The sequence below is a fragment of the Zootoca vivipara genome, chromosome 3 (genome assembly GCF_963506605.1).
Source record: "Zootoca vivipara chromosome 3, rZooViv1.1, whole genome shotgun sequence".
NCBI lineage: Eukaryota > Metazoa > Chordata > Lepidosauria > Squamata > Lacertidae > Zootoca > Zootoca vivipara.
Window position 1 is genome coordinate 44,946,820 of NC_083278.1, and position 27,626 is coordinate 44,974,445.

At 43.5% G+C, this 27,626-nt stretch overlaps 3 protein-coding genes across 9 annotated transcripts in view; 1 reads left to right on the top strand and 2 right to left on the bottom strand.

Moving 5' to 3' along the window:
* The window catches only part of USP45 (ubiquitin specific peptidase 45), a 66,023-nt gene extending 61,617 nt beyond the window's left edge, over positions 1 to 4,406 (bottom strand). For 3 of the 6 annotated variants that reach the window (XM_035109333.2, XM_035109332.2, XM_035109334.2), the window contains exon 1: positions 3,924 to 4,406. The gene's annotated coding sequence lies outside the window, so the exon portion shown is untranslated. The remainder of the gene's footprint in view (positions 1 to 3,923) is intronic. The other 3 variants (XR_004692219.2, XM_060272610.1, XM_060272611.1) reach the window with 3 other exon arrangements.
* Positions 4,407 to 7,039: 2,633 nt separating this feature from the next.
* On the top strand, positions 7,040 to 12,232 carry TSTD3 (thiosulfate sulfurtransferase like domain containing 3). The gene is made up of 4 exons (XM_035109330.2): positions 7,040 to 7,549; positions 9,118 to 9,294; positions 9,495 to 9,654; positions 11,375 to 12,232. Exons 1-4 carry the CDS (start codon positions 7,375 to 7,377, stop codon positions 11,436 to 11,438), a joined length of 576 nt encoding a protein of 191 aa, XP_034965221.1. The 5' UTR covers positions 7,040 to 7,374; the 3' UTR covers positions 11,439 to 12,232.
* A 70-nt stretch (positions 12,233 to 12,302) lies between these two features.
* Positions 12,303 to 26,549, bottom strand: CCNC (cyclin C). Of its 2 annotated transcripts, none has more exons than XM_035109328.2 (12): positions 26,318 to 26,549; positions 23,692 to 23,798; positions 21,314 to 21,398; positions 20,456 to 20,525; positions 19,549 to 19,600; positions 18,775 to 18,830; positions 18,396 to 18,431; positions 16,996 to 17,087; positions 16,048 to 16,115; positions 15,582 to 15,661; positions 14,896 to 15,014; positions 12,303 to 13,680 (listed from the first exon to the last, which is right to left on the bottom strand). In XM_035109328.2, exons 1-12 carry the CDS (start codon positions 26,347 to 26,349, stop codon positions 13,602 to 13,604), a joined length of 876 nt encoding a protein of 291 aa, XP_034965219.1. In that variant the 5' UTR covers positions 26,350 to 26,549; the 3' UTR covers positions 12,303 to 13,601. The 2 variants fall into 2 exon arrangements, with proteins under 2 accessions (XP_034965219.1, XP_034965220.1); XM_035109329.2 differs by having other exon boundaries at positions 12,303 to 13,838; positions 26,318 to 26,546.
* Positions 26,550 to 27,626: the final 1,077 nt, after the last annotated feature.

Sequence of the window (27,626 nt, forward strand, 5' to 3'; positions counted from 1 at the left end):
CGATCTCCGCTTCCCCCCCACCCCCGCCTGTCACACAGCACAGGTCGGCGGGCGCTGTTTGCCGGGCTTGTCAAGCCCAGCTAGGAGCGCCCGCCGATCTTTGGTGACAGGCGGGGGTGGGGGGAGAGCGGAGAACGATCTCCGCTTCCCCCCCACCCCCGCCTGTCACACAGGACAGGTCCGAAGATCGGCGGGCGCTGTTTGCCGGGCTTGTCAAGCCCAGCAAGGAGCGCCCGCCGATCTTTGGTGACAGGCGGGGGTGGGGGGAGAGCGGAGAACGATCTCCGCTTCCCCCCCCACCCCCGCCTGTCACACAGGACAGGTCCGAAGATCGGCGGGCGCTGTTTGCCGGGCTTGTCAAGCCCAGCAAGGAGCGCCCGCCGATCTTTGGTGACAGGCGGGGGTGGGGGGAGAGCGGAGAACGATCTCCGCTTCCCCCCCACCCCCGCCTGTCACACAGGACAGGTCCGAAGATCGGCGGGCGCTGTTTGCCGGGCTTGTCAAGCCCAGCAAGGAGCGCCCGCCGATCTTTGGTGACAGGCGGGGGTGGGGGGAGAGCGGAGAACGATCTCCGCTTCTCGCCCACCCCCGCCTGTCACACAGCACAGGGCCGAAGATCGGCGGGCGCTGTTTGCCGGGCTTGTCAAGCCCAGCTAGGAGCGCCCGCCGATCTTCGGTGACAGGCGGGGGTGGGCGGAGAGCAGAGAACGATCTCCGCTTCCCCCCCCACCCCCGCCTGTCACACAGCACAGGTCGGCGGGTGCTGTTTGCCGGGCTTGTCAAGCCCAGCAAGGAGCGCCCGCCGATCTTTGGTGACAGGCGGGGGTGGGCGGAGAGCGGAGAACGATCTCCGCTTCTCCCCCACCCCCGCCTGTCACACAGCACAGGTCGGCGGGCGCTGTTTGCCGGGCTTGTCAAGCCCAGCAAGGAGCGCCCGCCGATCTTTGGTGACAGGCGGGGGTGGGGGGAGAGCGGAGAACGATCTCCGCTTCTCGCCCACCCCCGCCTGTCACACAGCACAGGGCCGAAGATCGGCGGGCGCTGTTTGCCGGGCTTGTCAAGCCCAGCTAGGAGCGCCCGCCGATCTTCGGTGACAGGCGGGGGTGGGCGGAGAGCAGAGAACGATCTCCGCTTCCCCCCCCACCCCCACCTGTCACACAGGACAGGTCCGAAGATCGGCGGGCGCTGTTTGCCGGGCTTGTCAAGCCCAGCAAACAGTGCCCGCCGATCTTTGGTGACAGGCGGGGGTGGGGGGAGAGCGGAGAACGATCTCCGCTTCTCCCCCACCCCCGCCTGTCACACAGCACAGGTCGGCGGGTGCTGTTTGCCGGGCTTGTCAAGCCCAGCAAGGAGCGCCCGCCGATCTTTGGTGACAGGCGGGGGTGGGCGGAGAGCGGAGAACGATCTCCGCTTCTCCCCCACCCCCGCCTGTCACACAGCACAGGTCGGCGGGCGCTGTTTGCCGGGCTTGTCAAGCCCAGCAAGGAGCGCCCGCCGATCTTTGGTGACAGGCGGGGGTGGGGGGAGAGCGGAGAACGATCTCCGCTTCTCGCCCACCCCCGCCTGTCACACAGCACAGGGCCGAAGATCGGCGGGCGCTGTTTGCCGGGCTTGTCAAGCCCAGCTAGGAGCGCCCGCCGATCTTCGGTGACAGGCGGGGGTGGGCGGAGAGCAGAGAACGATCTCCGCTTCCCCCCCCACCCCCACCTGTCACACAGGACAGGTCCGAAGATCGGCGGGCGCTGTTTGCCGGGCTTGTCAAGCCCAGCAAACAGTGCCCGCCGATCTTTGGTGACAGGCGGGGGTGGGGGGAGAGCGGAGAACGATCTCCGCTTCCCCCCCACCCCCGCCTGTCACACAGGACAGGTCCGAAGATCGGCGGGCGCTGTTTGCCGGGCTTGTCAAGCCCAGCAAACAGCGCCCGCCGATCTTTGGTGACAGGCGGGGGTGGGGGGAGAGCGGAGAACGATCTCCGCTTCCCCCCCCCACCCCCGCCTGTCACACAGGACAGGTCCGAAGATCGGCGGGCGCTGTTTGCCGGGCTTGTCAAGCCCAGCAAGGAGCGCCCGCCGATCTTTGGTGACAGGCGGGGGTGGGGGGAGAGCGGAGAACGATCTCCGCTTCCCCCCACCCCTGCCTGTCACACAGCACAGGTCCGAAGATCGGCGGGCGCTGTTTGCCGGGCTTGTCAAGCCCAGCAAGGAGCGCCCTCCGATCTTCGGCTCTGTCCCCCGATGCGCGACGGCTCGGGGAAGCAGGCAGGGAGCTCCTGCTGGGTCCCGCGCCTTCGCCTCTCGCTCGGTCGGGGCTACACGACATGGCTTATTTTCGGGGTATGTCTTATTTTTCACCAACCCTTAGAAATCCTGTCATGGCTTATTTTTTGGGGATGCCTTAAAATATGAGAAACACGGTATTTTGTTTCTACTCCTTTGGGACTAATATAGCAACAACTCCCTGGACCAAACTGCCCTTACTACTTGACTCACAATTTCCTGCATAGACATATACAGGACACATTTTCTCCCCCACCTTGGTTGCTCTTTATGCTTTTGCAGTCCCCATTCTCCGTGACCAGCAAAACTACCTCCTTGCATGATCTGAACATGTTTTCTTGGAAGCAAATCCTGAGGTGTTCAATAAGGAGTGTTGTACACTGCAGAGGGTATGTATTCCCTAGATCAGGGCTGGGGAAACAATTGGCTCACCATCCCTATGCTGATTAGGGCTGATGGGAATTGTAGTCCAGTGACACCTGGAGAGCCCAAAGTTCCCAAGATTTGCACTAGTTCATAGAATTGCAGCGTTGGAAGGGATCCCAAAGGCCGTCTAGTCCAACCCCCTGCAATGCAGGTGGCCTGTATGAGGACTGAACCTGCAACCTTGGCACCACAGAATCTTGGAAGGGACCCACGGGTCATCTAGTCCAATCCTCTGCAATGCTAAAGTAGCCATGACAGATGGCCATCCAACCTCTGTTTGAAAACCTCCAAAGGAGAGTCCACCACCTCTTGTGGGAGTCTGTTCCACTGCTGAACAGCTCTGTCAGAAAGTTTTTCCAAATGTTAAGCCGGAATCTCCTTTCTTGCAACTTGAAGCTAGCGGTATTGGTTCGATTCCTACCCTCCAGAGCATGAGAAAACAAGCATGCTCCCTCCTCCATGTGACAGCCTTTAAGATATGGCTACCATATCTCCTCTCAGTCTCTTTTCCAGGCTAAACATACCCAGCTCCTTCAAGTGCTCCTCATAAGGTTTAGTTTCCAGGCCCTTGATCACCCTGGTCAACATCTTCAATTGTGGTGCCCAGAATAGGACAACAGTATTCCAAGTGTGGTCTGACTAAGGCAAAATAGAGTGGTACTATCACTTCCCTTGATCTGGGCACTGTACTTCTGCTGATACAGCCTAGAACAGCACGAGCTTTTTTGTTGCTGCCTCACACTGTTGACTCTAGCCAACTGGGCCAACAATAAGTTAGCGGGCACACGCATTTGGGCAGCAAACACTATGGAGCTCAGTGTCCAGGCTTACTCCCAAATACTCCTGCGGAGGCCTGGGACGGTTAAGGGCTCGATGAGAGCTAAGCGTTCACTACCAGCTCTACCGCCAGAGCGAGCCGGGCTCGAGGAGGTGCAAGGCGGCGTCACAATTCAACCCCCAAAGGTGTCCCCGAGCAGCGTAGGCCGCCTGCCTAGGCCACGATTGAGGAAGGCCGGGGCAAGGGCGCCTCAGCCACCGCCTGCAAGACCTCGGGCCCTCGGGGAAGCACCGCGGAGCCCATAGGGTGGGTCCCCAGGTACTGCAAAGCGGACGAGGAAGGGCCCACATGCCGAGCAGCGCCCACACCGCTTCGGTTTCCACGGCCCCCACCCAAGCGAGAGGCCTCCCCTTAGCTCGCCTCCCCCTGCCCGCCGCACTCACCACGCTGGGCGACGGGCTTCGCCCTCGCAGGTTGCAGTCTGGAGCTGCGGCAGCAGAAGCCGAGGAGGAGGAGGAGCAGGAAGCGGCAAAGGAAGCCGAGCTTCGGCGAAGGCCGCTTCGCTCGCTCGCTCACTCGCTCGCCTGGGCTGCCCGTCCCGCCCCGAGAGCGGCTAAGCGAGAGTCGGGGCGGATGAATGGGGCGGGATTGTGTGTTGGAGGGGTCCGCTCCGCTTTGTAAACACCAGCCGGAGCTGCCGCATCGCCGATAGGGAGCCGTCTGTATTTACATCGATGTCAACCCCTGTTGAAATTGCTGGTGCCCACGTGTTTGGAGAGGCCTCGGTCCTGACTCCCTTGAAAACGGGTGCGGCTGTTTGCACCGGGAAGGCAAGCCATCATCGCGCTCAATGTGCACAGCGGCTTTTATTCTCCTCCATCGTTAAAGGAGCAGGCGTCACGTCCTAGGCTACGAATTGCGCAGGATTCCGGATTGCCCCAGCCCCTGGCCCTTTAGGGATCGGGGGATGGGTATAGGAGGGCTGATCCACCGATCCCTGCGTTGTCTCCTCTTGCCTGGCAACAGTAGTTGTCTAGGATCTGAGGCAGAGTGGGGCCTTTCTCATGATCCTATTAACTGGAAGTGCTGGGGATTGAACCTGGGATCCTGAATATTTTAACTGAATATAAAACTAAGCCCTTGCTCTGCATGGTTTATTTCTGAACAAACGATTTGGCTCAAACCACTAGGTTCCATTTAAGCCAGGGGGTATTTAACATTGTTCAGGGTTTGAGCATGTGTAATTGTACTTCTGGTCATATGCAGAGTGCATTTCCTTGATAGACTATGAATCTAGAGTCACACATACACTTCGGTGTTTGCAATAAAACTCCTGCATGTTGTACCCTGCAGAGAATTCTGGGAAGTATCTATTGAACTCACTAAATGGCAAGGCTGCTTATTAGAACAGGCCACACCCAGTACTTTCAGGTGGCCGCATAGGACCCAAAAGTGAGACTTAAGATTTATGTCTCTAAAGTCCTGTTCTAAGGGCACCTCTGCCCTAAAGCTCCATCAGAACAGATGCCACAGCTCTATAATAACTTGTTATTTTTAATGTTTTGTCTGGTACAGCACCATGCCACTGACTCTGCCTCTTTCCTTCCTGCCATCTTTCTTGGTATGCCACATAACGGTAAATAAGCAAGTTTACTAAATAACACAGATTAGATCCATCTTCAGGTATAGGAAAGATGAGCAAAGTGAGAGCGAATCAATCAGAATATTGCCTATATGGAGTGTATACTGCAACACTTGATTTACTTTTTAACTACGCTATCATAAATATACTCTTCTATCTGTAGAAAAAGGAATGCCATATGGATAGGCTGACAGCCAGCAACCAGAGAACCAGTTTATATGACAGTTTAAATTAATCACCCTTTTATAGAGATGTTTTATCCTCGTTTAATTAAAAACCAAGGGGAAAGCCAGTTAGACATTTCTTCAAATTCCACCTTTGTTAATGAAAATGTGTTTGATCAAAATTCTTTTAAGAACTATGTCAAAGAATATCAGAAAGAGGCAGCATTTTTCCAAATCTCAGGGCCATTGGTTCTGATCCCACCCCCAAAATTGTGCACCCTGTTGTAAAAGAATAAATGGATGGTGATGTCCTCCTTCATTGCTTTACTGACATGAATGGGAAATTTTGCATACATGGCATCTACTGTACATGCAAGACAGTTGTCTGAGAAATATGTCCCAGTGATTTCTGTGGATCACAGTAACCCATTCCACAGCAACCTCTAGTATGGAAGCCTCAAATAAATAAGGCTTGTGGTGGAACAGTTTGCAGGTAATTGCTTATCATTATAATTGTAAAGCCACTCAGTTTAGCACTGTACTGAGGTACAGCTATGTGATCATTTGTTTCTGGGACTACTCTGGAGCATGAGGCTCTTAATTCTTAATGTTTGCTTTAACCTCTAAATATGTTACCTTCTGTTTCTTCAGCTAGAGATCAGATAACTGTATATGAAGTGCCATACTGTAGCTAGCTATCGTATGACATGACTGGTTTGTACCAGTGATAGGTCTTGCATGTGGAAATGCAAAGCCACCATATGCTACAAGGCTGGCTGCTAAAGGCCTTTCAAAATATTGTGAAGCATATATTTAAAACAATACACATTTCATTACAGATGTACACAGAAAGACACTTTGGAAAATTGCACCCATGACTATTTTATAGAAAACTTGCTAGCAAAAAAAAAGGTTTCATGTGAATGAATAAGCCTCAGCTAGGTTGTAAAAATATTTGTTTGCGCAAAGCAATATAATCTGAAGCATTTCTGTGTAAGAAATGTTGTCATAAATAATGCTACCGGGTGAATCACCAGTCTGTAGACTCAGCTGGTAGCACAAGGCTTGCCATGTGGAAGGCTCAAGTATAGGAGTGATCTTTGCTCCCCAAGACTAGCCCAAGGGTGAATATAGAGTTCTACAATTGCTAGTACATTTTTTAAAAACAGTAATACTTGAAATCTTGTACCATCAAATTAAGGTAGGGGGGGAGTAGAATGCTTTCCCCAGCAATCTTTCAACATTCCACTTCACTGGTTGTGGAATTATGAGAGAAGCTTTGCTCTATCCACTTTTATCAACATCATACATATTTTTATACACTTCTAGCATGTCCCCGCTTACTCCTAATTTTTTTCCTAAACCACAAAGCCCCAAATATTATATCATTTCCTCATAGGGGTGTTGTTCCAGTCCCTTGATCATTTTGATTGCCCTCTTCTGCCCCTTTCCCAGCCCTACAATACCCCTTTCGGGGCATAAACAAAAGAACCTCTTAATTGTGCAGAAAAGGAGAAACTAAGGGAGCACCCAGAGAAAAGTAAATGGTGTTAACATAATATGACTCATAGAATCAGAATTGTAGAGTTGGAAGCGACCCCAAGGGCTATCTAGTCCAACCCCCTGCAATGCAGGAGTCTCTGCTAAAGCATCCATGACAGGTGGCCATCAAACCTCTTCCACTGGGTTGAGAAGAAAACAGAAGTGCTTTCTTGGCATGCAACTCTAGACTCGCTTTAAACAGCATACGTTTAAAGCACACACCCCACTCCCAAGAACCTTGAGAACTGTAGTTTGTTAAGGGTGCTGGGAACTGTAGTTATCTGAGAGGTAAACTACAGTTCCCGAGATTCCTTTGAGGGGTGTGTGTAAATGTATCTTGCGTGCTAAGGAGTAAGGCCTACAGGATGCTTCTTAGCAAATGGGCATAGGATTGGGTCGGCCGAGGTACTGTGGCAGCTTCTGGTGCAAAGCGGCACAGACGCAGAAGACAGGCAAACGACGCGGCCTGCTATAGCTTGGGAAGCCCGGCAAAGAATGGGAGGAGATATGTTAAAACGCGCAGATTCCTGAGCCGCGTTGGGAAACATGTGGGGCTGCTGCAGCCGGCTGGGTCGGGCGACCTTTATTTTGACACCAAAGCGGACAGGGGTCACTGCAAGATGCGGGCGAGGAAAGAGCGTGCTGGCAGGGAGCCACGGTCGCGGCTCCATTCTGCGGCCGGCATCGGGAGCAGGCCGTGGCTCCTTCCGGAGTCCGGCGCGTAAGTGCCCCGGAGTGGGTGGGGGGAGAGGGGAGACTTCGGGGCGGGGTGGGGAGAAAGCATCTCTCCTTCCCTATACCGAACCGAACCTGCAGCGTAGTCTGACATTCGCTAGCGTCAGAGTGTAAGATCAGATCCGCACTTGCTTAATTCAGCAGATCTGATTGCTGGGATAGCTCAGTCGGTAGAGCATGAGACTCTTCATCTCAGAGTCTAGGGTTGGCCAAAAGATCCCAGCATGGCACGGGGTTGGACTAGATGACCCTTGTGACCCCTTCCAATTCTACAAGTCTGTGATTCCGTGTGGCATCCCTGACCATAAAATGTGCCCCCTAACCCAGTTACGTTTCATTAGTGGAACATTTCTCAGTCCTAATCTTAGGAGTAGGACATTTGGCTCTGCTTGCAGCCTCCAGATTTAGCTTCCGATTCCGAAAGGGGGGAATAAAGTGAGCAAAATTGCCTATGCTATCTTTCAGCCTCATTCTTTCTTAGTAAAAGAGTAATGACCTCATGCCTCTGTAAAGAAGCTGGGGACAAAGGTGTGAATGATTATGCATGCAGGAAACTTTAAGGAGGAAGTGGTTTCTCAATATCAGATCAAATGCTATATACTGTATTTAAGTTATTCCCAGATCAGGAGAAAAGATTAAGCACACCCACGTGTCACAAGAGTCCTGGTGATGTGACCAGTGGGGGCTTGTGCTCCACCGTTAAGTAGCAACTACATATTTCACACTTAGTGAGAATACGTAGTTCTAAGCTGTTTTTATATCTTTTATTACATTGGTTGTTTCCCTATTCCTCCTCTGGAATGGGAGGGAGAGGCTGCAATCCAAGCCCGCTTTGTGCCAGGCTGGGAGCAAGGGTGATTGGAGGCGCCCTTCTCCCTAAAAGGAACACATTTAAAAAGGTACCACACAGTAAGGCCAGACTAACAAATTTATTATAGCATGTGGTTTTGTGGACTGTAAAAATACTCTGAACCTGTAGTTTCACAGCTCTCAGGAAAACACAAAAAAAGTATTTTGCCAATCTTAATAAACCCTCACCTGGTTTAACCTAATCACCTTTAAAATGGTGTGTAGGCCAGCGGCCTATACCACACGATGTGTTGTGTGATGAAACACTTTCTCTTCTGAGTCTACTACTCCCTTTCAATTTCACTGTCAGATCCTGAGTTCCAATGATACAGAAATTATGAAAATCTATGAGTACATTTGATAATGCAGTATTGGGGGGGGGGAATACTGTGTGTCACGACATAGTGTGTCAGCTGCACTGTGTAGGTTTGTAATGCCAATGCTCCTTGTGCTCCTCCAGGGGCTAGAAAGGGGTTAGTTTAACCTCCAGTTTGCTAGTAAAACTGAATTACTATGTCACAAAATGATGCATGTCTAAAGTGTGTCACCAACATGAAAAGTTTGGTTTGGAAAGCTTTGCCCTATAAAGCCACTGGCATAAACTGTGCTCACTGGTAACATTAGAAGTTGCTAGTTGAAGGATTTGAGAAATGATGGTCCAGAGACAATATTGCTTGCTTGAGTAATAGCTTCTTCTCTTTACAGATCTAAAAACTGGAAAAGCAGACGTGATTGTTTGCCATTTTTGCACTGCTAAAGATAACGTCTCCTACAAAGAACTCAAGGAGTTGCTGCAATCCAAGGCCATTTTGCTTGTTGATGTTAGAGAAAAATGGGAAATTGAGCGGTATGGGATAATTCCTGGATCCATCAGCATTCCATGTAAGCTGCCACACTTCCTGGTCATGAGCAGTGAGGAGGAAATACAAGGCCAGCTAGCTCATAACCTTTTACCTATGTAACAGGAGATATGTAAGGTTCACCCATGTATCATGGATTTTATGACCTGTTGCACTTACTTGCTTTATAATGATTCATCATAGTGAACTGCTTAATTCAACAGTCAGTCTTTGTTTTTGTAGTGGGCGAGGTTATGGAAGCTTTACAGATGGAACCAGTACATTTTAAGGAGATATACAATCAAGATATGCCTTCTAAATCAGACATTTTAGTGTTTTCCTGTATGGCAGGAGTGAGAAGCATACAAGCTCTAGCTGCTGCAAAGTCTCTGGGTTTCAGCAGGTGAGTATATATACTCAGGGACAAACTGCATAAGTATATCTGACTTCTACCTCTGCTTTAATAGTAGAACACTGATGTTCTACTCTGAAGTGTGGTGAATCAATAGCTTTTCATTCCATAGCCCTGATCTTTGCTTCTAAGTAACTTATTGTTCAGTGAAAACCTAGGCCTGACACAAAGGAAGCAAACTGGAACTTTTGTCTCCTGCCATTCGAAACTTATCACCCTTGCCATGAAATTTTAATCATTACAGTTGCAAGTAGTCTGTGCCATCTATTTGTGCAAGTCAGTGAGGTTGAAGCAGGACTGGTCACTCTAGTCCTTTAAACAAACAAACAAAAACTAGGTCAGCTTGTTTTAAGTTCTTTGGAATGCTACAGGCATTTCATTCTGTAGAAGCAATCACAAAAAGTAATGTTCTTGCGCATGTAGGCTGACAGCAAACTGCCCAGAGAAGTGGTGGGCAGAACATAGATCAGGATCTACTAGTAGCACTCTGAGTGACTTGCAATAGATTGTCAAGGATTCCTGACAGCCAATCGTTTAACAGCCACAACAAAAAAAGTCACACACAACACCTACATGAGACAGCTAAAATGAAGACAGCTTGAGATAACTAGGATTTTTTTTAATGTATAGAGAGTTCAGCTCAGTACTGGTACACCAATCTTTGTGCTCAGCAGCTTCCCAGAATTCTTTAATTCTAAGTTATGTATTTTGCACAAGGCTCCATTTGCAGTAAATATAGCCATAGAGCCATATCTAGGTGATCTTGCACCCCTGGCAGAACCGTCCAGATTGCACCCCCTAGCCACAGACAAATTAGCTCTTCTTTCCACCTCTCCTCCAACCCCCTCCTCCACCCATTCAATTCACCCTCTATTTAAAACCTTTTCTTATGAGGCAATAATCAATATTTTTATTTCTAGACACATTTGTGGACATATTTTAGCTGATTTTGTGCCCCACCCCCTAGCTACGTCCCTGCTCATAGAGTAACAGATCTTCCTTGAATATAGTACATGGAAATACAGGCAACCCCTGATTTGTGTGGGGATTGCATTTCAGGTCATCATCGCTTGCAACAGTGAAGCATGCATAAGCCCATTAGGCCCCCTTCTGTCCCCTTTTCCAGCCACTTCTGGGCCGCCTTGGACGCATGTAAATCAGTCGTTGCCTTCAATCTAAAACTGCCACCTGCCATTTCACAGCTTTCCTCTTAAAAGCAAATCCAATTGTGATTTTTAAAAACCTAGGGTGATACCTTATTCTGCTTTGCTACATCAAAGGTTCTGCATGGACTCTGCAGAATCTTAATACCTTTGGCTGCTGTGACAAAAAACAGAATTAAAAATCCTTGTATGGGCTGCAGCCAAATCCGGTGGTGTGATTAATAGTTTTTAATCAGCAAAACTGTATCTGCTTTGCAATATGAACTATTTTGTTTAAGAGGCTATTGTGGGTTGTGTTGTTTGAGAAAGATATCATATGCATGCTTTGTTTCCTTGTCTTATTAAATAACAATTGTTACAGCAGACAGTGCAGCAGATAGTATTTTGAAGTTGGATGTAGAAGGTTAACATTCCCATAAAGTTTTGAGCCCACTGAGTTGTTCTGAACAAATCAAGTGATCTGGCCAGTATGTTTTAGAGAAAGGATAACTAACTAAAGTACTTTGTACAGTGTGAAATGTTAAGATACTTACTTTATGTGCTTGCAGAGCTCAGAACTATGCTGGTGGCTTCAAGGAATGGGCTGAGTATGAATCTTCTGCGGGGAAATGATGTCTGGAATAGTGACCTCATATTACACAGGGTGAAGGCTAACTTTTATTAAGGATCTATATAGATTTAGGAACTATTTTATGTAGCAATATATTGGTTGTGTTACACAGCAGGAAAGAACTGATACCTGTTTTGAATATTCAACCAGGCTATTCCCCATTATGGAATTATCTTCTCCAAAATTTGAGCATTTCCTCTTAAATGGTTTTGCTAATTGAATGAAATTTGCAATGGATCAATAGAATAGCCTAAATAATAATCAGGTTGTTCCCTTAACACTGCAATTAATTTCAGCTCTTACATACCAACTGAATTTTGGTTAGTCGTGATTTCAAATTAAAGTTGTGCATTTTAAAATTAGTAATTAGACACTTGCTTCAAACAACTTTAGCTAATTTGCCCAGTAATTTTTCCTGCACATAAAACAGAGCTCAAATGTTTATCCAGCTTGTAAGAGATAACCTTGGTTTCTTTTTCTTGCTTTTAAAGTCTTTGACTCTTTGTATAGCCCTGCTTTTTGCTGTCTGATAGCAAATGCTTGTGGAAGTAATAGTGTGTGGAAACATGGTTTTATCCAACAGGGGAAGTGCTCACAGTATGAATACAATATGCTACCATCTACATAACCTATTACTATTCCAGAGTTAAATCAACAATGCAATCATATTTCCAATTAAACAACTTTCACTGATTTCAGCGGATCACGATTCCATTCTTTATTTATATATCTGCAATACCACCTTGATTTATTTGTATCATTTATTTATCACTCCAGAATAAAAGAACTAGTCCAAGTTGTCAATTTGCATTTGTTTTTATTCCTACCCAGCTAGTTCATATTACAAATAAAGTTTAAACCCTCAAGGGAACAAAATTAATTTCCATATGGCTAAGGACAAGGTGTCTTCAACCAATCACGTTAGCACGGGTGTGGAACAAGACAACAAAATAAGCAGAACAAATAAGGAGAGTATGAAAAGGCCAGAAACACATCACTTCTCACAGAGGTTTTTTCGTAAGTCAGTATCCAAACACGCTTTATAAAAATAACTTACAGTTAAGTGCAAAGAGCCCAATCACTTGCATACAAAAACACTTTGGTTACACTTAATTGAATGACAGATCAAGTAGAAGCAGGCACAGCTGCTTTTTAAAAAAATCAAGTTTTAGAACAAGCACCAAGTGACAAGATTCTTCAAACCAACATTCCTCTGGTTTTGTACCAGTTTAAAGTTGTTCTCTGGGATGAAAGAAGACCTAAGACTGAAATCCAGTAGTTATTTTTATTTGACTTTGTTTTAGGATAACACACTTACTTCATTATGAAATTGTGTGTGCACAATGTTCATTAAAATCTAAAGGCTTTGAACCAAATCCCATTTTTAGTGGAAGGTCTGCCTGAGTAAAGAGCACAGGATATGACCCTGTGGTTTATAAAAAAAGTAATCCTCTCTAGTTAAATTTTTACAGTAATTAATAAATAGTTTCCTATGGAGTAAGTTTTATTTTCATCTGAATACTTGCTGCTTTCTTAAAAGGCCTCTGTTACGATGAATGATTTGTAACAATGAGGGCAAGCAAACTTCTATAGCACACAACACATCCACCATTACCTCAAATAGGTTAGATTATTATTCAACTTGATTGGATTGCAAAATTTGACTTAATAGTTTAGCACTTGTAAAGGTTGAAATTTTCCTCCCTACAACAGCCACAATTTGCATTATACATATTGCACTTTTTGGGGTACTGGATTTCAATTTCTGCTAGCAAATTATAGGTACAGACTAAGACTATCTTGTTAAATTTCAGATGAGGAATGCAAAACTATCTTACTCTTTGTTTAAGGAGTCTTTTCCTTTCAAGAATTTACTGAAGAAGTGCATTTTCCTTCTTGTACAATAGTCACTAGCATTTTGAGTATATACCTGGTCAATTAGGATTTCAAATCCAACATTTCAAGCCACCTCCTGTGGTCAAACTGGTATGGGGGCAAGAAGATCCAGTTACTCACCCAGCTTTGTGTTAACAGTTTCTTTAACACTTCACTTTTTTAAAAAAAACAACAACGAAAGTGTTGAATGCTGTCCATACTGAAGTTAATCATGTTTTTTCTAGCTTTGTCCAGGCTTGTTTGGAGACTGAGAAGTGGTGTTAAATGTGTTAGTGCCACAATTCAAATGGGTGTGTATTTATGGAAAAGTTTTCAATATGCTTGACAGAAACATTCTTCAAGTTCTTTCTGAAAAGACATTATTGAAACCTTGTGTTCATGTCTTCCACACAAGAAAAAATCCATCATGACATAATCCAAAGTGGTCCACAATGAGTTTCTTTGGAATGACTTAAGACTGGCTGTAGCTAGAATTCTGACTTCCATTTGGACCTTGGTCGCCTTCACTGTTCAGAACAAAACAAATATGGATATATTTTTTAAAAACTATTTCTTTTACTTCTGTGAATTCATTTCATAAAGGCATCGCTAATGTAACAGCAAGGCAGGAGATTGCAATCTTTATTCTACAATCTTGGAGGCACAAGAAGTCACAAAGGACAAGTTCAATCATCATGCAGCTCTTTAATTACATTTACTTCATGTGAGAGCATACATGAATTTATTCTAGGAGAGCCTGTGCAAATGGCAAAATGTAAATAGCACCACGGAAATTTGCCTCAAACTCCTATAGATTGTGAGCCTTGCTTAAATCATGACTGAGGAAATAATTTTAAAAAATGTTTTCTGAGCCCTCGTAGCTTTTGTCTTCATACTTTCACTTAGTTATGGCAACAACTGTTTGGGTAGGGAGCAGTGTGGTTATTTTATTTGCTCCTGAAATGCACATTTGTTTTTCGAAAGTCAGGTATAGAATTTAGCCCACACAATAATCTCACACTCAGCTCATAACCAGAGTTGCAAGGGGCAAAGGTTATGTATATCTTAGCCAAAATCACAACAACCTATTCACCAACCCCTTGCCAGTAAGCCTGTGCTAATCCTGAGTATTTGTTATAAGCAGACAATGTGCCTGGTAAAAAGATCCCTGCAAACCAAAAAGCTTTAATATGATAATCAAGGAACAATGTCACTCAGTTTACAAACATCCAATGACCAAAAGTCCAAAACCATAGTTTAAAGCATTATGTTCAAGCACAACCATTCATCATGTTCAAATGACATTGATAAAGGTTGTTATAATCCCTGAAGATTCAAAAGGAAGTTGCCTATGCCTACACAATCTTGGAGAGTTAACTTATTTCTATTAGGTAAATTCACAAAAGAAAAGCAGGAAGATGTGTAACTGTTAACCTGAGAACTATCAAATTTCTAGCAACTAGGAATACATTCTGATAGATCTCTGGAATATTGTTAAAATTCTTGTTTACACTTTGGACACACTTTCTATAAAGAAATATAGATAAGTACAACAAGGAGAAAACAGAGTTTGAAGACACCTACCTGTTTGGAGGTGGTTTTGGTTTAGGCATCTTACTTAGAATAGTAGCCATTTCTTTCCTTTCATCAAAGTTCTTCCATTGTTCATACAGTTTCAAGATAACCCTGATTATTTCTAAAATCTAAACAAAAATATGTCTAGATGACAAAACGTAGCCATGTTTCTATGTGTCTGTCAGCAATAGGCACACACTTCATATACAAGTAATAGGTGCGAAAATATTAAGTCTTCTGCTTAAATTTAGTAATAATATATTTAATATTTTACCCGCGGGGGGGGGGGAGGACAAATTCTGAGCCTACTTTAAAACATTCAATATCTTAAGACATTGGTACTTGGGATTATTTGGGATTTGTTACTGGGAATTATCATGAGCTTTAATCTTAGAGCATAATAGAGTTTATATTCAGAGATCAGTGCACTAGGAAATTAGCTGAATGGTCAGAAATTTCAAGAGGAAATAAACACAGCCTTCGTTTGATTTACATCAGCCCAGTTCCAATACATATAGGGCTTTGAAAATACAGTAAGCACCTGCACCATAAATTCTGCCCCCAAAATGACCATTGTCAAGAAGTGATTATAATACCTGGTCCTATGAAGCTACCACTTTACATGAGGACATGTGGCTAGCATACATGTTTTCCCATGACACAATAAATCTACCTAGGAAAGAAAATATATCTACCTTCTCCATATCAACAGAGAGCTCAGCAAACCACTGTCTAGCATCCTTTTGCTGGACAACACAAGCCACATGTAGACAAGCTGCAAGGGAAACAAATGTTGCATAAGCTTGGATAACAATACTTGCAGGATGATGGGTAACATACTAGTAATGGCAAAGGACATTTCCAGAACATGTTCTTTGTACCACTGTCTACCTCTCAAAAGAGGATTTTTCCATCAAGCCCTTCTAGATACTTTTCACACTGCTGACACTTAACATGTACATTTAACTTCCATTTCCTAGTTGCTCCATTAGATTTTTTTAAAATTAACACCATAAAAGCATTTCTGTTACTAAGTAAAAAAAATGAAACGGAGGCTATGACGTCAACACCAGACTTTATATGAAGATGGTCATGGGTGGAACTCTACACTCAATCATTCCATTCAAGTAGCGATAAAGCACTTTTTAACGTGTTACTTACCTAGAGCTATCATGAAAGGAGGGTACAGCAGACAAAGATCAGTTCTATACGTGTCATTCACTATCCTCCTGCACAAACAAAAGCAACCAATCAGCATGCTGCAATTCATTTCTCCACATAAGGGAGTCAAGGTAATATGCCACAGAAACACCAGCTTATTTCTCCTTTAAACATTTACGTTCTGTTTGAAATCAGGATGTTTGTTAGCATTATATACACATTTCATTGTTTATATTTTTTTCCTACATACTTTGCAGTTTAGAACAATGGTTTAATTTCTTCCCAAATTCATTCTGGAAGTCCGTTCAACTTTCAAATCACGGCTTCTGATTGGCTGCAGGTAGCTCCCGCAGCCAACCAGAAGCCGCAAAAGCACCATCAGACATTTGGCTTCCAAAAGAACATTCAAAAACTGGAACAGTTACTTCCAGGTTTCAATCGTTCAGGAGCCAAGATGTCCAAGTTCCAGGGTGTTCGACAACCAAGGTACAACTGTAATAGATCTGTATTCAGAGACATTATATATGATGTCATCTTTCCTACTGCAAGACAAAGTTAGGGATGGTTTGAGGGCAGGCACCTTGCTGAAGCCACCTTGAGTTCCACGAAGAAGAGCAGGGATAAATATACTAAATAAATAAAACAGTAATCAGAGTATCTAATTACTATGTGTTCCCCTTGGGTGTTTTGAAGAAAAGGCTGTACAGGTCATATGTAAAAAATCCAGTGGTGGCAAACAAACCAAACTAGTTCCATGTGTTCTCCAGCATGTATTAAACTAATACCGGTACTAATCCCCAGGAAAATGTCTAGATAATTGGCTCATGTGGCTTTGACAAACTGGGGAAAGTGTCTAAGTCAGTTAGCAGACTTCACCTCCATTGTTGTATTTTATCTTGTACTCTTCCTCAGATGAACACACTTTTTAAACATTTATATATTTATTACCAGGCAAGGGGTAGCAGCATATCTTCTTGGCCCATATCTTGCACATACTGGAGTAGAGGTCTATAAGGATGGTATACTATCAAACAGCAGTCCTGGAAAGATTGATTTTAAAAGGCCATTTAAAATTAAGTGCAGCACAAAGCTCATTGTCACTAGCAAGAATTCAAAACATCTGACTTACAAATTATTTAGGTGCTTCCTGCCTTCTATTCAACATGTCCCTGTTGCAGCACCCTTATTCTGTCAAAATTAAGTCAGTAGTCTCTTTAGAATACTCTTCTGTACGAGCTGACAGACTGCCTATCAGACTATCTCCCTCGGAGACACAAAGTGACACAACTGCAGCAAACAATAACCTTATTTGCCCACAAACCTAAATACCTCACTGGAAAATGAGCCTTGTGAAAGAACATAAAAAGTGCATAAACTAAAAGCTTGCCAAAATAACTGGCCCTAGTTTGAAAGCCAAGTAAATTATCATGTCTCTTCTTGTAATATACATGGGGGATTATGTCAGAGAGACTGTAGGAGGAAACTCCTCCTCCACTAGTGCAGAGCAGAGATGCAGTGTGTTGCAAACCACACTAAAAAGAGGGGGAATTTTTAACCACAAAGCACACATTAGAACAGAGTTTTTAGAAGTCAAGGGTAATCTGACAGAGGCCACATGCCAATGGTGAGCAGGGCCAAAGCCAAAGGTGGGTGGAGTCCGAAGTACTACACACTGCCCGTTGTCTGACCAACATGATGACTAGAGTAGCTGTGCTACCTGTACTGGTTAGCAGACTGATTGGAAGAGCAGTTGTCAGTATATAAAGGAGCAAAGAGTACACACATTTCCAGAGAAGTATTTATGAGATGTAAGAAAATGACATGGGTCCCTGAACCTACCTACGCCTGTGGTTAAGTATTTATAGTACATCTTACAAACTGAATATAATGTATTCACATATCTATACAAAGGAAACATTCGGGTTTTGTATGTAATTTGTGCAACTCTATTCTTAACTTCTGCTTAGCTTTCATGAACTTTGTTGTTGTTGTTGTTTAGTCGTTTAGTCGTGTCGACTCTTCGTGACCCCATGGACCAGAGCACGCCAGGCACTCCTGTCTTCCACTGCCTCCCGCACTTTGGTCAAACTCATGTTCGTAGCTTTGAGAACACTGTCCAACCATCTCATCCTCTGTCGTCCCCTTCCCATGAACTACTAAACTATAAAAAGGAATGCTCCTTTCTTAGGGACTTGCAGAGGAACTGGGGAGAGGTGTGGACAATACTGCCTTTTTAAAGGTAAGTGCTGTGGGTAATAGCTCATTTCATCCCATTTAACAAATAGGAAATCTGTATACTTTTGTAATATAAAGTTAAACCAATGCAGAGGTAAACAGATGGAACTTACCATTAATTCTAAGAGATAGAATTCACATTCTAGTATCTGCAAAAATACAAAATAAGTTAATCAGATCAAACACACTGCTCACATTAAAAGGAAGGAGGGGGGAAACACAGATCCTTTGGAGGCAAGGTAAATCTATTCCACTCAACATCAATCAATATATTGTAATGAAATTTGGTGCATAATACATTCTATTAGAGACCAGTTCAACTGTTGGACCCATTTACAAAAGGGCTACATAAGTGATGCACATGAGGAAGTAAGTTCCACTTATCAATGGGTGGAGCTTACTTTCAAATAAATATATTTACGGTGGAGGTGCCAATGTACTAATTCGAAGATGATATACTAATGCAAACTATATCACTACACGGTTACTTACATGGTTCATCCTATAAGGAAATTCCTTCGGAAAGGCATACGAAAACCTAGTTTTCACTGCAATTAAAAGAAGTCAAGAGACATTAAAAAAAGAGGATAAAATCAAACCACTTTGTTTATTTTTCATTGAATTCACCAATCTCACAAGACTGGATGTTGGATTCATTGTTTTACATTTTCAAGCACAAGAGAATACCTGGAAACTATGTATAGAGCATATGGACTTTTGAGATTACCTGACAAAATTCAGATACAATGAAAAACCACTATGAAAGAATGTGAATAAAATAGTATTGCAATGACTAAAGCAAAGGGTAGGTGAGAATAGATTTTGAAATTTATTTTATATACTTTGACAATAAGTTGATATGGCTTTTTTTTTAAAAAAAAATGTTTACCAGCCTATGAAAGTTCACAAATTGACCCAATTATCTACTGGTGTGGAAGCATTTACCAGTTTCTGGAAATCAGTTTTCTACTATCATGCATGTGCAAGTATCTATTTTGCAGAGGGGTGAGGAGAGACAGACTTTAACCAAGTATCAAACAAACTAAGGATAAAGAAATTCATTTTCATTTCTGCTGCTGAGATTGAAAACTGATTTCAGTTAGTAGTTAATCTGTTTTATTTATTTCAGATATTGTTACACTACTTAATCCCCAAAATTTCTAAGCAATGCACAGCTTCCTATGAAAAAGACAACGTTTTATCTATAACTATTATGACTATTTTACCTGTGATAAAGCAACAGAAAAGGATATGATTTACACTTACATACAGAAGTAGCAGCAGATATCAACCTTGTATTTGAGACCACACCAAATTCCTAAAGCAAGAAAAAATAAGTCGCACTAGAAGGTATTCCACACTAGAAACACACTGTGACAAATTGCCTGTCATTATGATGGGTGAAAGGAAGGTTCCCTTGAGAGGCTTGTAGGCTGAGCACTTTCCACGACAGGCTGGCAGAATCCAGCCTGTCCACTGCAGCTCCACTGCAGCCTATGGTGAACAGGTGTAAAAAGGTTCATCTCCACCTCACCCTACTATAGTCACAACAACACTGCAAATAATAAAGAAGCCTGTCTAAGAAGGAATCTCTTTTCTTTCCCATCAGCAGAATATCTTTCAATTGCAATGCAGCTGCCAAGATGGCACTTGTACCTAGCTTCTGTAACCATAAGGCAAGAAAAGCAACCTGTAGTGCTGGAAGCATGGTGTGATCAAGGGACACCATTTATTCTGAATGTATGAACAGCCAAATACCAATAATGATGGTGGGAAGGGAACAAACCCCTTGGTGGGAGAAATGCTATGCACTTTACTAAATCCTAGCATCTATAAAGACTGAGAAGGCAAGAAAGCAACTCAGCCAATAGGACAGATTAGAATGGTAATGAACTACTGTTCACCACCACCATTGGATCTTCTTTTTTAAAATTTACCTTAATGATTTTCTTCTTAAAGGTTAAACAACAACACACATACAACAAAAGAAACCCTCCCCCTCTTGTAAGTGTGATGCAGCACAGAATAATGGAGCTTCTGTTTCTCCCAGAAGGACATGAAGAAACAAAGCCACCAAATGCTCCAATTTAACTTTTCTCTTTAGGGTTAAAAACTAGTTTCGCTCCCTTTTATATCCAATTTATGCACACACAGAAAAATATGTTCTACTTACCTCTACTTTGGATGCCAAAAACACACACGTAGGAGCCATTAGTACCGGATCTATACTTTTTAGGGAATATCTGAAAAGTTACAGTACATGATTTTAAGAAGGCAGAAAGAGCTATTCACCTAGAGCCATAGCTGCCAAGTTTTCCCTTTTCTCGCGAGGAAGCCTATTCAGCATAAGGGAAAATCCCTTTAAAAAAGGGATAACTTGGCAGCTATGCCTAGAGCACTGCTTTTTAGAAAAGTTACCACCAATAATGTAAACCGCTTTGAGGGGTTTTTTTACAATCAAGCAGTGTATAAATTTTATTAAATAAAATAAATGAATAAATAAAAGGTTTGCATATATAGAAGTACAATGGGGTTGAATTGAACGGTATCACTCAGCTGACAGGAAGACTTCCGTAAGCAGAATGGGAAAGGTAGCAGTTTTTAGCTATTTGCCTTCCCTCCTGCAGCCCACACCCCTCTAAATCTGTTCTGCAGGGTCTCCCAACCCTCTGTAGCATATTTAGCAGGTAGAGAGAGACTGCGTTGGCATCCATCTGTCTCAGGAGACAATGGAAGAGTGTGTCAGTGGGGGTTAGAGAGTTTCATCGCCTGCTGTGGCTGTAGAGGTTAATATGGGAGAGATGTTTTATTACAGCTGGGGCAGGTGAAGGTGTTTGGGATCACTGTTATAGAGGCACCATGGCATTGTGGGATGTAATAACTGAAAATTGCTACCCTTCCCATTCTGCTTACAGAAGCCTTTCATCAGCTAAACAGTACCCACTAGATATGACTACAAACCATCTTATCTGTTAACTTATGAATTCTGTTTAAAAAGGTGAAAAAATTATATATACTAAAGTGGTCCTACCTGGCATAGAACCTTTTGAAGTAGACAGTGGCAGTGGCAATAACTTGTTGTCTTAATTTCAAATGTTCACCTAAGGCCTGGATAACTTACAAACAAAAACAAAACAAAGTTAAGATTTTAAAGTACAATTTGCATTTTATCAGAAGTGGTGAAGGTTATCTCCCATGGTGCTGTGAAACAATCACTATGGCAACATTTCTACACTGTCGTTACAATCAGATCCTATGCACATTTATTCAAAGCCCCAATGATTTCATGAAATTTACTGATGCATAGGACTGCAGCCTTAGTATGTAAAGAGTTGTAAAGTTTAACCGAGTCATCCTCTCAGGAACCCTACAAGATACATCAATAATATTTTTACATATTGAGACCATAGCACAGTTGCCTGGTTCAGATATTGTATACATTTTCCAGACTGCTAAATCATAATAAAAAACATGATTTAATATCCTTGTCAGGTACTGACATTAAACCAAAGGTCCCTGTTTCAGACATACCAGGGAACTACCAAGAACAAATGGGAATGTAGTCTTAATGGTTGTTTCTGGCTGCTAAACTGAATTTTAGCAAGCCAGAAAATGTATGGCTGAATTGGATCAGTGATTTTCCCACACCTACCTGAGGGATTAAAAGGTGATTCTAGATTAAAGTGCAGCATGCTACCCACTAAGTCAAACTAGTTCAAACACAGCCAGATGGCACTTAATTCCAACATTTAAAGATAGATCCACGAAAGAAGAGTCATGTGACATCTCCATACAGTGAAGGCAACAGTTTGCTCTAGGATGTACAATTTAAGGCAACTCTCAAATCACTCTAGACTCCTACAATTACATCACACATGCCTTCTGGAGATCCGTAAGCCCTCAGCTAAAATAAACCCAAAAATGAGCCACCTCTAGCCTACAAAGCTTAAACACATCACAACGCTGATGTTATTTGTCCAATGAATGAAGCTGCCAGTAACAACATAGTTGCTGAATTTGGCAGGGCAGCAGGTGTTTGAAGTATGACATATTTAATCTAGGGAAAGGAGTGGGATGCAAGGGGGAGAGACACTAGAGGAAGCAGTCAGCTGCTCCATCACAAGCTCTGCCTGCCAGTTGGCCAAGAAGCAGCCCTGGTGTCAGCTGTGCAGGTAGCTCTTGTTTGGCCTTCCAGGCAAAGGAGATGTGCCAAGCATGTTAGAAGCATCCGTCTGGGATCCCGAGCAGAGGTGGAAGGACAGAATGATGGAATGAAACATAAGGTGATTACTTGGTATTTTTCCTGAATGCCCTCATCCATTTATAATCTGAACATGGCAATGCTGTATCATTATCCTGCCATTTTAAAACAGCACTGCAAGTTATGCCATTCCGATGCACATAACTATGCACAGATTTTAAAGGCTGACTGCCAAGCAAGGCATTTGCACACATGATTAATGTTTAAAGGAACAACCATTACAATTGTGATCAACCTGATGCTGCACTGTAACACCATGAATAAATGCTCAATACATTCATGAGTACATTCATGGTATCCAAATATCATGACACAAAAAATCAGCAGCACTTTACAAATATTCTCCATCCAGCCATAGCAGTTTCTAACATACTACCTCTCTTTCCCATACAGTATTAACTTTACACAGATCTGCTACAGTGGCTAAGAAAACAAGCTAAGAACCAAGAGACCACAGTGCAGATCTTACTGCAGCTAAAAAAATCATTAGGCAGGCTTAACAAGCCACTACTTGACAGATAGCATCTATGACAAGAAAGATCATCAGCAACGTTTGCACACACATGCGTAAGTCCAAACCATGTTCTGGCCTTACACCACAGAAGAATCATACAAGCTGAATCCAAGTTAAAGGCAGAGAAGTCTCTTATCAGTTTCATGGCAAGTCTTCAGAATTGTAGAGGAACCTAAGAAGGACTATTAAAATGAAAGGCCAAGAGAAGAATAACCTCAAGGTAAAGGCTGGACTGTCAGTTTCTCCTTCCCTCCAAGTGCCATCTTTACATACAAACTAGGTATTATGTTTTTGCCTTTAAACCAGGACCTGAAGGACTGTCACATAAAATAAACATGTAGTAGAGGCCCAAAGTTCAGTGTCAGAACAAATGGCTTACATCCACAAGGTCTCAGGATGAAAATATATGCATAATGCTCAAAACAACAAACCATAAATAAACCTAAATGCTATATTTAAAGTGAAAGATAAGGTCTCTTGGGGGAGCATGTTCATGTCACTAGGTACCTAATGAATGTTTCTTCTAAAAAAAAGTTATGGTGAATTTGTGGTTTTAAAGATATTAGCACAAAAATATTTCATCACACACACAGTATGAAACAGTGGGCTAAGTTAAGTGTGAAACTATTTTTACCATTTGTAAAAAATATCTGCAGCTTCCAATATTCTTCTTCTGCCAAAAATTTTAAGTCCTTCTGGCGTTCCTTCAACAGATCTTGCTTATCCAAAATCCATTGTAAGCTACAAAGAAAGTGGAGAGAGAAGAGACAACTTTCAGTATAAGTTAGATTATTATACCAACTAAACAGAAGGGCATTTTACCACAAATAGAAAACAGCCTACGTTTCAACTTCTACTACACAGCCTGATGCAAAAGCCACAAACTTTCCTAGGTATTCAGAGTCATACTAATTTGTTCCCCCAGCACCTCTTACATGTGCCACAAGAGCCAGCAGCTGCGAGAGACAGCAGCAGCCAAGCAAGGAAGCCCCAACCTGTGACAAGCTTCGGCAGACATTTCCTCTGAGGCCTGCTGGGGCTGAGAGATTCAGCTGCAGAGCAGCATCTGGAATATCTGAGAATGAGGAAGAAACTTGTGTATGTCTTTGTTCTGCCCTAGTAACTTTCTTTCTATTTTATTGTATTTTAGATATACTGTTAGATGCCTCAAGAACTCTGGTTAGTAAGCAGAATATAATTTAAATAAATAAAGGCTATGCAAAGCATGCATACACCTAGAAATTCAATCCAGCCTCTCTGCCTGTGGCACCTGTCCCAGAAGCATCTCAACATCATCATGGTGTCCAATTATGTGTTTATATCGTTTTGGGTTTCGAGATCAGACTTTCTCACAAATAAACACATTTAGAATTTAGGTGCTGGTAGATTACACATAAAAAGTGGGCAAAGAAGGATAAACTGACTGCTGCAATAATGAGAATTATCTCCAGCCAGGTGAAATTTTCTCCTATTTGTATTGCTAGTTTGCATTATCCTAAAAATACCCATTCATTTTCTGCCAAATTTTTTTGAACCTGAGTCAAGTCTTTTCACCATGGATATTTTTTACAAGCTTTCAGTTATTTCAAGGGTAGCCAACATGGTGGCCTCCTGATGTTGCTGGACTACAACTCCCGCCTTCCCTGACCACTGATCATGCTGGCTTGGGCAGATGGGAGTTGGAGCTCAACAACATCTGTAGGGCACTTAAGTTGGTTACGCTCAAGTTATCTGCTGAAGGTTCTCTAGCCTCATAGTATCACAATGCTCTATTCACCTAAGACCTTGTGGGTGGAGGTGGTGGGGAATAAGCAACCCAATTCTTGGGAGGTAGTACAATATTCATTTGTGCACAGATACAATATGCAGATACAGTACGAAAGCATTTGAAGAATGGAGGGAGAAATGATGAATTTAAACGGGCAACATTCCTCTCATAGTAAAGAACAAATAGATATCAGAACATTCCACATTTTTCACATTACCTGTTTCCATCCAAAATTTAAATAACTACTTGTTGCCTTTCCATTTGAATCAAAATAAAAAATAAAAACTGTGTGCATAAGGCGATACTAGTATGGTTAAATAAAAGACATCAATAGTTTGTTAGGTTTTTTTAGCTCCACAAAACTCTTGGGTGAGGAGGGTCTTTACTAAATTATGTAGTATAGAACAGGCAGCACTTTTACTATGTCAAAAGCACCTTGCCCTACATGAGCTGTCACCTTATCAATGCCACATGAAAGAACACAAGAAGAGCCTGCTGGATCAGGCCAATGGCCCATCTAGCCCAGGATCTTGTTCTCACAGCAGCCAACCATGTGTCTGTGGGAAACTTGCAAGCAGGACATGGACACAACAGTACTCTGCCCACCTGCGATTCCCAGCTATTGGTATTCAGGCATACTGCCTCAGACAGTGCATGTAGAACTGTGGCTATTAGCCTCTAACAGCCTTCTCCTCCATGAATTTGTCTGATCCTCTTTTAAAGCCACCCAGTTTGGTGGCCATCACTGCCTCCTGGGGGAGGCAGTTCCATAGTTTAACTATGTGCTGCATGGAGGAGTACTTTCTTTTATCTGTCCTGAATCTTCCAGCATTCAGCTTCATTGGATGCCCACAAGTTCTATTGTCACAAGAAAGGAAGAAAATATTTTCTCCATCCACTTTCTCTGCACCATGCATAATCTTATGAACTTCTACCATGTCACTTCTTACTGGCCTTTTCTCTAAACTAAGAAGCTCCATATGCTGCAACATTTCCTCATAGGGAGATTCTTCATCCCCTTGAACATTTTGGATGCCCTTCTCTTAACCTTTTCCAACCCTACAATGTCGGTTTTTGAGGCGAGCTGACCAGAACTTTACACAGCATTACATATGACACCGCACCGTAGATTTGCATGACTCTCTTATAAGGGATTTTCTATCTGGATAAACACAACAGCACACACAGCCAATTTCGTCCTTACAGCCAGTAGCAGAAAACCCATAACAGCTTTGGCATAAAGCCATACAAACACAACAGTGTAAGAATTCATATTTTTCCCAAAAGCCACAACCTCCAGGCACACCCCTTCCACCCGCAAAGCCGCATCTCACTGCACCTAATATTCCGACTACTGTATTACCTATGAAGGACCTACGGGGGGGAATTTGCCTCGCCCGCCTCCCCCCCCTCCCATTTGTGTCCCGGTAATCCGGCACAGCTTTCGCTTCCCATCCTAGATGCACCCAGCCCCGTGAAAACAGCTACTCACTAATGCGAGCTCTGCCAAAAGTTCCCTGCCATGTAGCGGAATCGACGGGAGCCTTTTCGTTTCTTGTTGCCCAGGCGGAGAGCACAGACGCCGGTGCCGGTGCAGCCTCCTCTGACGCCCCCCTCCCGCCCCTCCAGGAACAGGAACAGGAACAGCTTCAGCGGCAGGAAAGAAAAGCCTGTAACGAGCGGCGGCGCTCCTAACAAGCGGCAACCTCGGTTCTGCGTGCTCACCCCTCCGTCGTCCGGCAGCTCGCGGCCGCCTTGCAAATCAGTTCCGCAGCAGACAAGTTCCGCCTGTGGAGGGAGGGGGAGGGCGGAAGGAAACTCAAAATGCCGGCTATCCTCAACCTCAGCTGTTCAAGGGTGAATCGGTTAAGTTTTGCCTTGCCCTAGAGGTCTTTTGTGCAAAATGAAGTTATTTTAGCGAAATGAGTGCACATTCATTGGGGAAGACAGTTACGCCCTGTTTTATGTTCACTATCCCACCAAACCAGCAGACTGAGATTAAGAATTGAGGAAACAGAACAGTTTCTGTATCCGGGGAGGGCATTCTACCATGACAGTCATAACAAAAAGTCCAGATGTTATCCCTCGAGCAAGGGTGTAATTCTGCCCTTGCATATTTTCAAATCACTTAAATGGCAATCTTACCTGAGAAAGGGGATTGCCTCATCCTGTGTTTTTAAGTCCCAAACAAATCTCTTCAGACCATGCTCCAATATTTCTTTATTTTTATCCAGCCCTTCAGCAGAGATTCTAAGGCAATTTTTTTCACTACAGTACAAGTAAAAATTCTGGCCCACACTGAGCAATCTCAGTCCTATAGAGGGAGCCGTTATCTAGCCATTCACAGCTGGCAACATTCATCCACCAGGCAATTCCTGAGAATCCAGAACACACTGTTCCCAAACCAACAGATTTCCCATGTTTTTCCTGTTATCTTTCTATTTTTCACATATGCTCATTTGTGGAAATATTTCTGCTTCAAATATTGTGTGTTACTTGTATGCATTACCCTTAACTACAGCACAGGGAAGTCAAGCCTCTAGACACCCCAATTTCCCGTGGAGTAGGACACAAACCCTGCTACAGGCCTGTATTGTCAAGCCCAGTCAGGGAGCCATATATGCCCTACTTAAATATATGTTAGGTTACCAACCTATATGAAGCCTGGGTATATAATAAAGGTTCAGATTTAAGAAATTTAAGTGGGATTACAACATTGTTCTTGCATCCATAGACTGGCACTGTGCTATTGCTTTCCCTCTGCAAAAGCATTTTCTGTGCTGTAGACAGTGATGTGGCTG

Excerpts from the sequence above, each read along its gene's own strand:
- TSTD3 (XM_035109330.2), top strand. The coding sequence starts at position 7,375 with ATGTGGGGCTGCTGCAGCCGGCTGGGTCGGGCGACCTTTATTTTGACA. Across the intron at positions 7,550-9,117 it reads CTCCTTCCGGAGTCCGGCGC|ATCTAAAAACTGGAAAAGCA; the intron begins GTAAGTGCCCCG and ends TTCTCTTTACAG. Across the intron at positions 9,655-11,374 it reads AAGTCTCTGGGTTTCAGCAG|AGCTCAGAACTATGCTGGTG; the intron begins GTGAGTATATAT and ends ATGTGCTTGCAG.
- CCNC (XM_035109328.2), bottom strand. The coding sequence starts at position 26,349 with ATGGCAGGGAACTTTTGGCAGAGCTCGCATTA. Across the intron at positions 19,601-20,455 it reads TTTTGGCATCCAAAGTAGAG|GAATTTGGTGTGGTCTCAAA; the intron begins GTAAGTAGAACA and ends TTCTTGCTTTAG. Across the intron at positions 16,116-16,995 it reads ATGCTGCTACCCCTTGCCTG|GAGGATAGTGAATGACACGT; the intron begins GTAATAAATATA and ends TTGTTTGTGCAG.